The sequence below is a fragment of the Sinohyriopsis cumingii genome, chromosome 15, assembly GCF_028554795.1.
Source record: "Sinohyriopsis cumingii isolate HCF-2022 chromosome 15, ASM2855479v2, whole genome shotgun sequence".
Taxonomy (NCBI): Eukaryota; Metazoa; Mollusca; class Bivalvia; order Unionida; family Unionidae; genus Sinohyriopsis; species Sinohyriopsis cumingii.
In genome coordinates, this window is record NC_142975.1 from 54777247 (window position 1) to 54790538 (window position 13292).

The 13292-nt window shown below is 34.1% G+C and overlaps 1 protein-coding gene across 3 annotated transcripts in view; it reads right to left on the reverse strand.

Annotated features, from left to right (window-relative positions):
* Window positions 1–5238, reverse strand: part of LOC149781823 (uncharacterized) — a 236258-nt gene extending 231020 nt beyond the window's left edge. For all 3 annotated transcript variants that reach the window (XM_089935998.1, XM_089935997.1, XM_089935999.1), the window contains exon 1: window positions 4624–5238. In XM_089935998.1, the coding sequence (XP_089792124.1) occupies window positions 4624–4656 (33 nt within the window). In that variant the 5' untranslated portion in view covers window positions 4657–5238. The remainder of the gene's footprint in view (window positions 1–4623) is intronic.
* Between the last annotated feature and the right edge of the window lie 8054 nt (window positions 5239–13292).

Consider the following 13292-nt stretch of genomic DNA (forward strand, 5'->3'; position numbering starts at 1 on the left):
AATAGTCATCATCCTAGGTTACTTCCCTTGTTTTTAATAAGCAATCTGGCATATACTGGATGCTGTCTATAAGTTTTGGTCACAAAGTTTCTCTGTTTAGTTGTTGTTTTTGTTGTTGTGGGGTTTAATGTCATTTTTCAGCACACGATAGGCTATACATGGCGGCCAGTATTAATGGTGGAGGAAGAACCCGGGGAAACCCCGGAAACAACCACCGACCCACGAGAAGCTACTGGCAAGCTTTCCCACATACCCATATTAGCCGAATCTCTGTTTAGTAATGAGCAACATTTCCATGCTATCTCATCAATTTGGTCAAGTTCTGTTTAGTGGTTTTTAAGCAAAAGTTGTTTCATTAGTTTCCTATTTTTAGTAATAAATGAGTCGCTATATTTTCTGGTGGTTACACCACTGGACTCATTTGAAGAAAAAAAATTAAAACTTAAAATTATGTTGCTTTCAGTCATATTTAGTCAGATTCTTTTTAATGGTTCCTTAAAAGAAACCATTTAACGATTTTCAATTTTTATTTTTGAATAGTGGGCATATCTGATGGCAAACTGGCATGATTGCAACGAATCTGAAAACAAAAATTAATGTCATAATGCAAATTAGATCAAATGTGAAAATGCAAATTAGAACAAATGTGATAATGCAAATTAGATCAAATTCTGTTCTTGATAAAATGTAATTATCAACTGTCCATTAGGACTATGCCATACACCCACTTGGCTGTAAAATAATAATTACAATTTTTGAAGAAAGAAGCAGATGAAAATTCTTTAAATCTTTGGATGGGTCATAACAAGTATTAATTGGCTCTGTCCAGAGACACCAGTCCATGATCATGAAGTATTGCCACTACCAAAATATAATTACGTCTGTGAAGTGAGTAATGGATATTCATAATTAATACAAAGTATTTTTGAGAGAAACCATGTGGAACGACAACAAAACTGTGTTTACTTACTTACATAATGTTTTTGGGTACACCTTAGTCTGAATACCTAAACCGAATTAGGAGAAATTAATATTACAGTAATGAACCTAAAATTGCCAATACTTGTCCATTATTCCTGTTAATGATTTTATTTACGCATTTGACATATCAGATAAAGTATATGTATTTCTCAAAATTAGTGGGGAAGGCTCAAAATTTTAAGTGCAATCACTTATTACACACACACACAAAATGTGTGTGTTTAATATTGTACTGGTGTTGAAATTAAGGTAGGTAGGAAGTTTTCTTTTTAAATATACATTATATATATATTATAATGAGTAGCTAAGTACTTGAAAATACTGGGCAAAACCAGCTCAATTAGATTCACAAATCAATTTTGGGAATTTTATTATTATTATTATTAGTAGTAGTAGTAGTAGTATTACCATGGGGGAAAAAAGTGTTAGGGACAACAGAGAAAAACAGGAATGGTTGGTCAACCGAAAACACGTTTTTATTATTGGCATAATGATTTTAAATCATAATGGAACAGGCTCCAAACATACAAATCAATGATAAATTTGATCAATTTTATCCTCTCAACTTTCTATTTCCTCAAAACATTATAGCCCACAGAACTATACAATTCAATAGTTATTATGGCTTGGTTGATCCAAAAATTAGGCATGGAGATGTGTATACATGTATTAGAGTGGATATAATCCTATAATCCTACAGCTCATGCAATTTTTCATTTCTCCACACATCACAATGGGGGTTGAGAGAGTGGATAGAGTTAAGAAAAGGTCCCTCCATATTCCTATATGAGCCTGCCCTGTTATACCTTTTGTAAAGTGATCAAGGCACTTCATAAGAAAATTATTTTAACCATCCATTGTGTACAATTGGAAAATGTGCCTAATGTCTCATAAATGATTACTGTAAGGTTTTTACTGATCTTGAGTGTTGTATTTATGTATAACCTGAGTTATTTATATATTTGTTTTCATCCATTTTAAGCACCACATTCATAGCTAAGGCTAACATGCAGCATTTTTCAAATGTTTAAAAACCATAGGATATATGATTTTGGAAAAAACATACCCAATTGAAGCTCTTCATCTAAAATCAAAATGAGACAACAAAAATTGGGGGGGGGGAGAACCTAAAAGATGAAAGCTCTAAAAAGAAAAGTTTCCAAATATTTAAACTTAAACAATTTTGAAAAATTTAGATTTCTGACCAAATTTTCCAAATAAAAAATAAATAATTAAGTGATAAAGGAACCAGAAGTATCCTACTAAATCCTTCTTGATCTGCATTGGGACTTTGAAACAATGTACAATCCACTTGGTCTTTTTTTTTGTTGAAAATTCAGGGACATTTTTAACAGCTGCACAAACTTTTCTATAGCTGGTAACCTGGTAAATACCAGGCAAGGAACATTTACTGGTGCAAGCCTTTTGTTTAAGGGTGAAGAAATGTATTAAATTTTAAAATACTGCATATTTTTTAATGCAATTTATAATTTAAAGACCAATACTGAGATGATGATAAATACAAATAAAAGTGGTAACTAGAAGTAGAAACACAGCTTTTGCTACACAGTGATCCAACTAAGTAGAAGTACATGAAAACTCCCCCTGCTTTGACCTCCCCTCTGAACATGATGAGTCCTCCCCTCTGCATCTGTAACTGATCCTGTATTCTATTCATATAATATTTATTGCATACTTTCAGTGCCTAATAACATATGCAGAGAAAATGCATGACTATGAAAGTTCAAGCTGAGGTCATACATCTACTGATATTTTTTTATATACAAGCAGCAAGCCTGTGTCACAATCCCTGAAAATAAAACTTGAAATGAACTATAGTGATTCTTAAAAATAAATAAATAAAAAACGTCCAACTATTCTATAGATGCTTTCTTTGTTGACAGATATGAGCAGTGAATGTCAGTGTCACCTATTACTTGAGAAAACTAAGCAAACTTTCTCACATAAATTATATTATTATTTTAATTACATGATTTAACTAACATTTTTGATGAAATACTCATTTTAATTTTTTTGTTCAAATATGTGATATATCTCTTTTATCTATGCTGTATCTATGGCATTATGCCACCCATTCATGGTTGTAAATAATTTATCACAAAACATGTTAAGCAGAGCATGCAATTTTCAGAAGTCTATACAAGAAGAGTTTCTCCATGCTGCAAACACAATTCACCCAAATGCATAAAATACTATATGTATATAGTGAGTTTGATGGGACATACTGTATGATAACAAAAAAAATTATGGAACATCAACACAATCTATGCCATATACTGTTTGGTTGTTATATGTATCCTCAAAAGTGCCATACAAAACAAATAACAGCATAAAATGGTAAAAACAAATACTCAAAACACACAGTCTCTTTTACATAAATTATACTCTTATTAGAAGTCCAAGCCTTCTCACATTGAAAATCTTCACAGGACATCTCTCAGGCCATAAAAAAATGTGTCTTTCCTATTACACCGGTTTAAAAATTAGGGGAGGTATGTAGGCAGGTAATGATTTTTTTAATTAAAAAACATACATGTAATGAGTAGTATATATAATATACAAAGTGCTTCAAAAACAGAGATAAATGAGCTCAGTTAGATGCACAAATCAATTTCAGGAATTTTGTTCTTAAATTTTTTTAAAAACCTCGGGGGAAAAAGTGCAAGGTTCAGCAAGAAAAACAGGGCTGGTCAGCTGACCAGAAACACATATTTCTTTCTTGACCATGGTTTAAAAAATTTACCTACATTAGTCACTTATTTACTATCAGAAAATGCATATCTTAGCCTGCAGAAGGGTGGCATGGGGGAAATGCTTAAAGAAATTGAATGTGATTGTTTAAAATTTTTTAATTTAAAGTATTTAGTCTGAAGTGCTGCTTTAAATACTGTACATATAAACTATGTTACTGGGATAAATTCATAATGTTTCATGTACATTTGAAACAATAGTACTTGATCATTAAACAGTCAATCAAAAAGTGCCATGTCATCAGACATACCCTGCATTGGTCTTGGTAACTTGGTTGTTTGTTACATTTTAACTGAATGTTTGGTTTCACAGTGATTGAGGTTCATGCAAGAATGAAAAGATGGTATCAAATGCAGTATTAAATACACCATCAATATTCTTTAAATACAAAATTTAAATTAACTGCAAATCAGATAGCAAACCAACTAATGTAATTGATAATTGAATTCCTATAAAAGCTCTAAATCACCAATTAGGACTGTAAAACAAGTCCTAAAAATAAAAAATTAATAATAACATTAATATGTAGCAAGCTTTAAAATTTGAAGAAAAAAAACTAAACACTAAGCTAAACTAACAATCTTTATTGATAGAATATTTCACCTTAATGTTCTTACTATTTAGTCACATTAACATTTTACCAAGGACGATGATAGCGAAATAAAATTCTGGTCAAAAACCAACGGTCGTTTCACTTTGAATAAACTAACTTTGTCTCTTTAATCACCCAACAGCTATCCCCATGTCCGGCATTATGAGATGGAATGCTGCGCGTTCAGCTAAACGTCCCTAATGAACAACACTTGCGACTACTGCTACTGGGGCACGCGTGCAATGTTGATACAAGTATACTAAACCGTTCAAACTTACCAATAATCGGCTTGGTGTCTCTGGTGAAGCCATTTCCAATGACTTCCAGTTGTTCCCACTTTGTAAAATAACTACATTTTTCTTCTTTTCCCCATAAGATTACATATTTCTGGCTAATAAGTCCGTATTCACTGAAAATTACATGAACGCCAATCCCAGTAGCAAACAAAGTCCGCCATTTTCAAACAACCCGCATGTACATGTTTACATTATCAACGATATCCTTCCGCTTAGAAAGGCCTAGAGTTCTAGATAACAATAGCGCATCATAACAAATTTCAAGCTGATATTTCAAAAATGGAGTATTTTCTTACGTTTAAAATATTTTATTTATATATTTAGCATAAGATTTGTTTATGAGCATTTATTACTGGTAACTATATTGTTGTTGTGGAAATTCTGTTAAGTAACGGGACATTTTAAAGGGAAACTACTCAGTTAGAACGTACTAGACATCAGCAGGTGCCCGTAATTGTGTCCCCTAAACCAGAGCAGTAATTGTCCTTTTAAAACTTTGTTTGATGCATTGATATAACATTATTAACAAGCTGAACGTCATTATCGTTTGAAAAGCACGAAGTTACTAAAAAATTTTACATCACCGTAAAGTCCTAAAACAGCAGGCACAGCGTACTCTGTACACCATGACTTTGTAATATGGGTTCTGGAAATCAAAGTACTCAAACCCGTACAAGTACTTTCATATTTAAGGGAGTTTTACGAAAAACCCAAATCCACTAAAATCAACAAATAACGATAAGAAAGGTTTTCTCTTGTTCGGCATTAATAAAATTTCCCGAACAGCATTAATATTGTCTCAAAGTAAAGTGGCAGCGATATTAGTACATGCTTCAAGTTCAACTGAATGAAGAAACGTGAGTAAAAAGTTGCAAGTTGGTGTGCTCATGTACGACATTCTTGAAATTATTGTAATATTAAATTTTACGATGCATCATAAATGTGTATTTGTGTTGTTTACCAAGTTCGCTTACTTCTGTGAACTGGACAACATAGTGAAATAAGACTTTAAATGAGAATCGTAACGGACATGCGCAATATATTGTACGTCCATAGGATATTAGGTTTTGCTATTTTGGAAAACATAGTGATCAATCATGTTGTATATCAGCCATCTACGGCTTACATTTGCGAATTCGAAATTTGGTATGGAAAGAATTTCGATTTTCGCTTTTAAAATACATATTCCTATTCAAATAAACGCCTATGTTGTCGTAAGTCTGCTGCTTTAAATGAAACAGGTGTTTATAAAGTAATGCATGCAAATTATAAAGTAACAAGTTATACAAGAATAATTCACGAAATAAAAATATATATTTAATGAATGAATGTACAGATACGTTAGCATATTAATGTAAACAATTTGTCATTGATAATATTGTTGAGTCCGTTCTGATGCTGGCCGTTTCCGCTGGTCTGGCTTTTCTCCAACATTTTCGGAATCCTTTGGACACTTAAAATTGATACCGCTGGCACTGATAATCTGTATTTTACACAGGGTCCATTTTCTTAAAGATGTCATGGATGTGTTTTGTACATAACACAATTTTGCCTTCTGACTGTTGGAAGTGATGAAGAAAAGAGCATGACAAATGACCTTCCGAAGGCAAAATTGTGTTATGTACAAAAAACATCCATGACATCTTTAAGAAAATCACGAAGTTTCCAGGACTACAAGCTGGCATCATCGCTGGAAATGGAGTTGAGTTATGGCGAGTATTTACATCTGAGACGTCAGAAACGGCACAAGGATCAGGCGATTCTCTACATTCGTGTGTGATTACCTTTTATATAATGTAACTGTCTTCTTTTAACGCATCGGTTTGTAAAATGTCGGTCAAATCATCTAAACTCGCACTGCAGTTCAGCGAATCAGGAGTTAACAAATTATCGACCACGCTGTTCTCATATTCTTCATATCTATGGTCCATGTCATCCTTATTATGTGTCAAAGGGTTCTTTGACTTACATTTCATATCGACTACAGGGACAAAGGGGTTACTGCGTACCAAGAAGCTTGCCTTGGGAATTGCCATTGAGCATACCAGAGAATACTGATTGATGCATGTCCCACTGGCACGTCTGCAGACGGTTCAAAAGTCGTAATCAAAGATGCGTGTGCCAAGTCGTTCACGTCATTGACCAAATGGTACAATATTCGTACCGGACGCTGAATAATATCACATAGCGCCAAAACTGTCCATGCAGATGACAAACGGTTAATTGTAGTATTAGGACAGAACTTTAAGTAAAAGTATTACGATTGAAATTTGTTCTAAATTGTATTAAAAGTAATTTTTCATTAATTTATATTGAAAATAATTTTCCACTAAAATATATGGAAATAAAACTTATATATCTGTGAAATATAACTGTATGCTATTTTATAAAGATCGCACTTTACAAGCAGGTGCAGAAACCCATACAATAATACAATACATTTCGCTCGTAACTAAATATCAACAAATTGTCAGCACAAAATATAAAATACATTTCGCTCGTAACTAAATGTCAACATTTATCAGCACAAAGTAAATTTTGCTCGTAACTAAAAGTCAACAATTGTCAACACAAAATACATTTCGCTTTTTAATATTTGAGACTTTAACGGTAAAGTTCATATTTTCCAACATTTTTGTGGGTTTTTATATTTTATATTGTAATATAATGGAATGTTTAATAGTATTTGTGGTATGTATTATTGGAAAAGAAGAATTCGCTACCAACTTCATGTCTAGATTTAATTTGCAGCTAAAAGATTCTTTAAGTAATATAGAGTAATGTTTAGTAACCTATTCCAAATTAGTATCCTATTTTAGCACGATACATTTATTCAAAATGATCGTTGCATTATTCGCAACTATTGAATTTTATACTCGTTGGATATCATAAAGTCAATTGAGATTTAACTATCTATATTACATTCTAAAAGTTACCAATCAATATATACAATGAAGTTGGTAAGCACGATGGGAAAGTGTAAGTTTATATGTATTTCTTGTATTTTAAATATAATGCTTTATATATATATATATATATATATATATATATATATATATATATATATATATATATATATATATAAAGAATTCGTTGCTTCAGTCAGAACAGCTGTCTTTTCCTTACAGCGATTCCGTATCTCATTCCCCAAGATGTAGTCGTATCTTCACGGTTATTGGTTACACCCTTGTTAGAGAGTCTGAATTCCTTTTCTCTCTCTCTCTCTCTCTCTCTCTCTCTGAACATGGGCAAAGCCATTTCTTAACTTATGAGTAATCCCTTCTCATAGCAAGATATGAGAAAAAGGTTATGATACAAGTAATGTCATAACAGTAGCACAGTCAATACAGGTAGTTTCAAAAGATGGTGATAAACATTAAATGCGCTTCCTTTGGGGATGATTCATGTCCGATGTTGCAACGCGTACCATACAAATGCAGGTATGACACCGTAACTGAAATGATTTGCTTTCGTCTCCATAAAGGAGAAGGGACACTGCATTGGCAGTTGTGATTATAGTGTCACCACTGACTTCATCAAAGTATTTAATCATCACTTTTTTCGCAACAGCATCCAACCTGATGGCAGGTAAATCAACCACTCTGTCACATCCTGATTCGAAATCAATATTAAAATGGGTTTCACGTTGGACTGCTGTTGTTAACTTCACCAAGACCTTGGTATCGGCTGCCTGTAATCAAAGGATTAATTTTTCAGAGAGCAGGCACAAGTGAAATACAAAGGACAAACCCACAGATTAGTAGATCGACTCACAAAATCAATAACTATTGGACTAGGCTATTAAACAATATAAAATAATATCCATTCACGCACCCACGCCACACACATACACAATCGTCTTAGATGTGCAATGTGCGGGATATGGTATTATTGATAAAATAACTGATCCAACAGTAATCCGTTTTATTTGTGGACACGCCCTCGACCTTTAGCTATAAAAACTAAAGTCCTCGGTTGTGTCCCCGCCCCAATGGCTCTTTTCAGAAACATTCGAATGCTTTTGTTTTACCCACTCCCGATATTATGTGTTGTTTCTCTAGTAAAAAATCAAAAAGAATGTTGTAAGAATTTTGTTTTATTTATTCATTTTCGTTTCCAAATGATCCTGTATTCACAGGTCCTCTCTTTCCTTCTCTAAGTTTCTTATTCTGTTAATAATATTAGCAATTTTTATGTGTTTTAGTGAGGGGAGATAACCCCCCTTTTTGTTTTAAAAAAAACAACAACTCTTGTACAGGTATTATTCTGGTAAGTAACATAGTTTTCCATTCCAATATCCTACTAAAAGTTTTGTATAATTCGGATGATCATAGAGCTTTTCCATGCTTTAATTTACTGACTGCGTCTTAAATTTCCTTCCCTTTAATTCTTTCATCACACATATATTTGTTATTACTATTAATTTTATTAAAAAAACCATCCCGGTAAATACTCTTCACTGTTTATCTAGTACGTTTTGCGGTGTATATAAATTTCCATACTATGTACCTGTCTTAAAATACCGGTCTTGTTCGTGTACATAATGTCATTTATACTAAGTTCTTTTCAAGGTTTTTTTTTTTCTCAGCTTCTTTCCTTATTTCATCTCCATTATGAAGTCTCATAGCCCTTGTATATAACTCCCCAAATATCCCCGCTCTTATTTTAATGTCTCGAAATTCTTCATTTTGCATATCTATAATGGCGATACTGCATTTCTTTCTCATTTCGTAACTTGTTGTCTGTCGTTATACATTAAAATATTTTTCCTAATTTATTGCTTTTTTCTTCGTACTCTACAAAATAAAAACATTTTGTCACCGTCCTAACCAAAATATCTTATAATAATTTCTTATTTTCCCCTTCCCCCTAATATTTGATTATTTAATTTCCCAAATCCATTTCGCCATTGAGTCTCGCATTTAGTTGTATAAATACATCAACTGAACGGTAATCCAAATTTTTTATATCCAGTTTTGTACTCTTGATTACACTGCCTATACCCGTTGAAGATACTTAGATTTTATCAATCCGTGTTGTTGAATGTAAGATTGTGACCTTAATTCGATTACAATTATGTATCAGCTTTGATGTGATGACAATTGATTTAAATAATTGCTGTTCCAAATCTTATTTATTTATCAAAGGAATCTAATATATGGATTTCATCGCACTTGTCTTGAACATCGACGATTTGTTTACGGTATGACTTTGGAAATTGTTAAAAGGAATTCATGTAACATTTAGCTTTCAGTGACCTACGTATGATTTATATTTTTATTATATTTTCTCTTTTAATAAATTCTTTCTTCAGTATGTACTAATTAAAATATACCATTGATATAGATGTCCTTATATACATGCTCACTAGATATAAACAGTCGCTCCGACTTTTCCATTTCCCCGTGAAAAGAGCATTTCATTTTGAGACAATCATGTTCGCTCCAGAAGATTGGCAATATAATTGTGACAAAAATAATTATTTTTCAATATATTTTTCAGTACAATGGAAGCTAGTACTATAGTCTGCAAATAAAGAGATTTTTTACATAACTCACATGTACCAGGAATTTCATGCCAATGATCTCCTTTCTGGTCATGCATATGTTTGAAACAAAATGGCCGCTATGGCTTAACCGGCTTGAAGCTGCTATTCCGTTTATTGTGCCGTTTTCACGATATGTGTGCTTGTTGCCTGTTTTCATCTACGTTATTGTGTTCATTATGTATTGGCTGTTAAATTCGTATGTGTTTCTTCATCTCCTTGTTTTGGAAATGAGAACAATTAGACTTTTTCTCAGCTGTCTTGCTCCACTGTTTTTGAACAAACCGCCATCACGTCATACTCGCCAGTCAACCCGTTTATGCTACGATGGACCCTGATTAATTGCTTCAAATGATCACTCCTTGGCTCTCCACACTACATTGTGCCCTAGACTAAACGAACTAGGACTACATTCATCATTACCTAAATGTAAACAGAAGCGGAAAAAGAAACGTTGTTTCAAAGCTGGCCGGCGTAGAACAGGAAGAATTCCAGTTATCTCCCTTATTTCGGCTCAACAATTTAAAAAAGTTCGACCGTTAATTTAGATAATCTAATTCAAATCCCAATTAATTCGTCAACCTTTGTGTCAACTATGCAAGAGATACCTCTGCGTATTGCATTATTCAATGCCCATTCAGAAGGACCACCGGAAAAGCGCACATAAATAGTTAATTTTATCAACGACCAGAATATTGAAATCTTTTTCCTGACAGACACATGGCTAAAAACATCAGGCGATGAGCCCAAGTGTGAGGATCTAACACCTACTGGTTACTCCATCAAGTCGTTCAGCCGTAATTCTCGAGGAGATGGAATTGCTGTCATCACAAAGAACTCCATGATAAAACGTCTTAACCACACCACAACATTCAATTTCGATCATACATCGTTTGAACTAGTCCAAACCACACTTACACTGGAGCAAAGGTCAGTCCATTTGTTCTGCCTATACTGCTCTCCTCCTAGTAGAAGAAACAAGCTGACTGACTCTCTCTTTTTGGAGCAGTTTCCGAATCTCCTGGACTATAGAAATTCGATAGGTGGCAACCTGATTATTCTTGGAGATTTCAACTTTCACTTTGACTGTCCCGGAAACCCAAATACATCAAAACTCATAGATTCCATTAATGTTTTCAAACTCAAACAATCAGTTAACCAACCCACCTGTAAACATGGTCACATTTTAGACTGGATTCGTCATAGACCTGATGATAACATTCTACAGTCCTCCCTGGTATCCCATGACCTTGCATCAGATCACCTCTGCATTATATGCCATCTTGATGTATCAGTCTCTAACCCTCCACCTTTATCTACTAAGAGAAATCTCCGTATGATAAATAGAACACAAACTAATGCACAACATCCAAGCTAATCTAACAACTTGCTTACCTCCTACCGCAGAACAACTTGATATTTACCTGCCTGCGTTCATTGCTTGACAAACATGTCCCAGCAACCAAGTGCATAGTATCAATTCAGAAGTGTTCTCCATGGTATAGCAGTGTTAGAGACCAGCTTCGCACTGCTAAAAGAGACCGCCGTAGAGTTGAGAGGCTTTGGCGTTCCACCAGACTCACTATTCGTAAGCAAATCTATGAAGCCGCTAAGAAGAATTTCACAAATATAGCCCATGCAGCGAAACCAGCCCACTATACTACTAAGATCATGAAAAGTTCCAGCTGCAAAGAGCTCTTCGAGATTACTAACAAGTTAATGTCAAGGAACAAACCTACACCACTTCCAACTAACTTCTCTCCAGTCGACCTTCCGGGCATGTTTGCAAATTTCTTCCGTGCCAAATTACAAACCACTAGAGATAAGCTTGACAACACCATTACAACTGACTCGTCGTCACCATACAGTTGGGATACAGAATTTGAGCGGCAACCATTAGCAGCATTTCAACCTATTGCCTTCACTATCTAATATTATTAATACCTCTCTCTCATCCGGGGAATTCCCATCATTTTTCAAAACTGCCATTGTAAAGCCTGTGCTGAAGAAACCAACACTAGACCATAACGATTTAAAGAACTACCGCCCAGTTTCTAATCTCCCATTCATATACAAAAATCTTAGAAAAGGTTGTTCTATCTCAGCTTGTATCTCATCTAAATTCAAACAGTCTTTTTAGCAATGTACAATCTGCATATCGCCCTTGCCACAGTACTGAAAATATTCTTCTAAATGTAGTTAATGACATTCTCTCTGCGTTGGATAGCGGAAAGATTACAGTCCTCAACCTCCTTGATTTGTCTGCATCATTTGACACAATAGACCATGATATATTACTTCACCGTCTCCAGCATGTATTTGGCATTCATGATACAGCCTTAATGTGGTTCAAGTCCTACTTGGTCAACAGGACACAAATTGTATCTGCAAATGGAATACACTCCAGCCCAGTTGATCTATGTTGTGGTGTTCCACAAGGGTCTGTTCTTGGACTTGTTCTCTTCATTCTGTACACTCGGTCGGTCTCAAGTGTCATAGATCATCATCCAGTTTCTCACCAATTGTACGCTGATGACACCCAAATATACAAATCTAGCCACCCAACTGAAGTTTATGCTACCATCCAAGGTGTAGAGACGTACATTTCTGATGTGCAATCATGGATGACATGTAACACGCTGCAGATGAATGATGATAAAACTGAGACCATTCTTATCACAACACAAGGACTTTCTCATTCACATCCTTTACCTCAAACAATAAATATCAGCAACGCCAACATTAAATTCACACAATCAGTACGAAACCTAGGTGTTACTCTGGACAGTACTCTCACAATGCACCAACATGTCATGAACATATGCAAGGCTGCATATCTTGAGCTGAGACGCATCAGCTCAATTCGCAAATATCTTTGTATGCCTTTATTTTTAATCGATATTGCTCTAATTGATAATATCTTTAAGTCAGATTTAGAAGCATTTAGAAGCATTTACTGGATTATTCTAAAATGAAATATAATATTTTACAATTAATGATAAGAAGATTGCAATTTTTGGTTGACAAAAGACACTTTTTAATATTAACGGTGAGTGGAAATAGACATTGAAAACAATTAACAACACATGAATATAAAATTATGGCA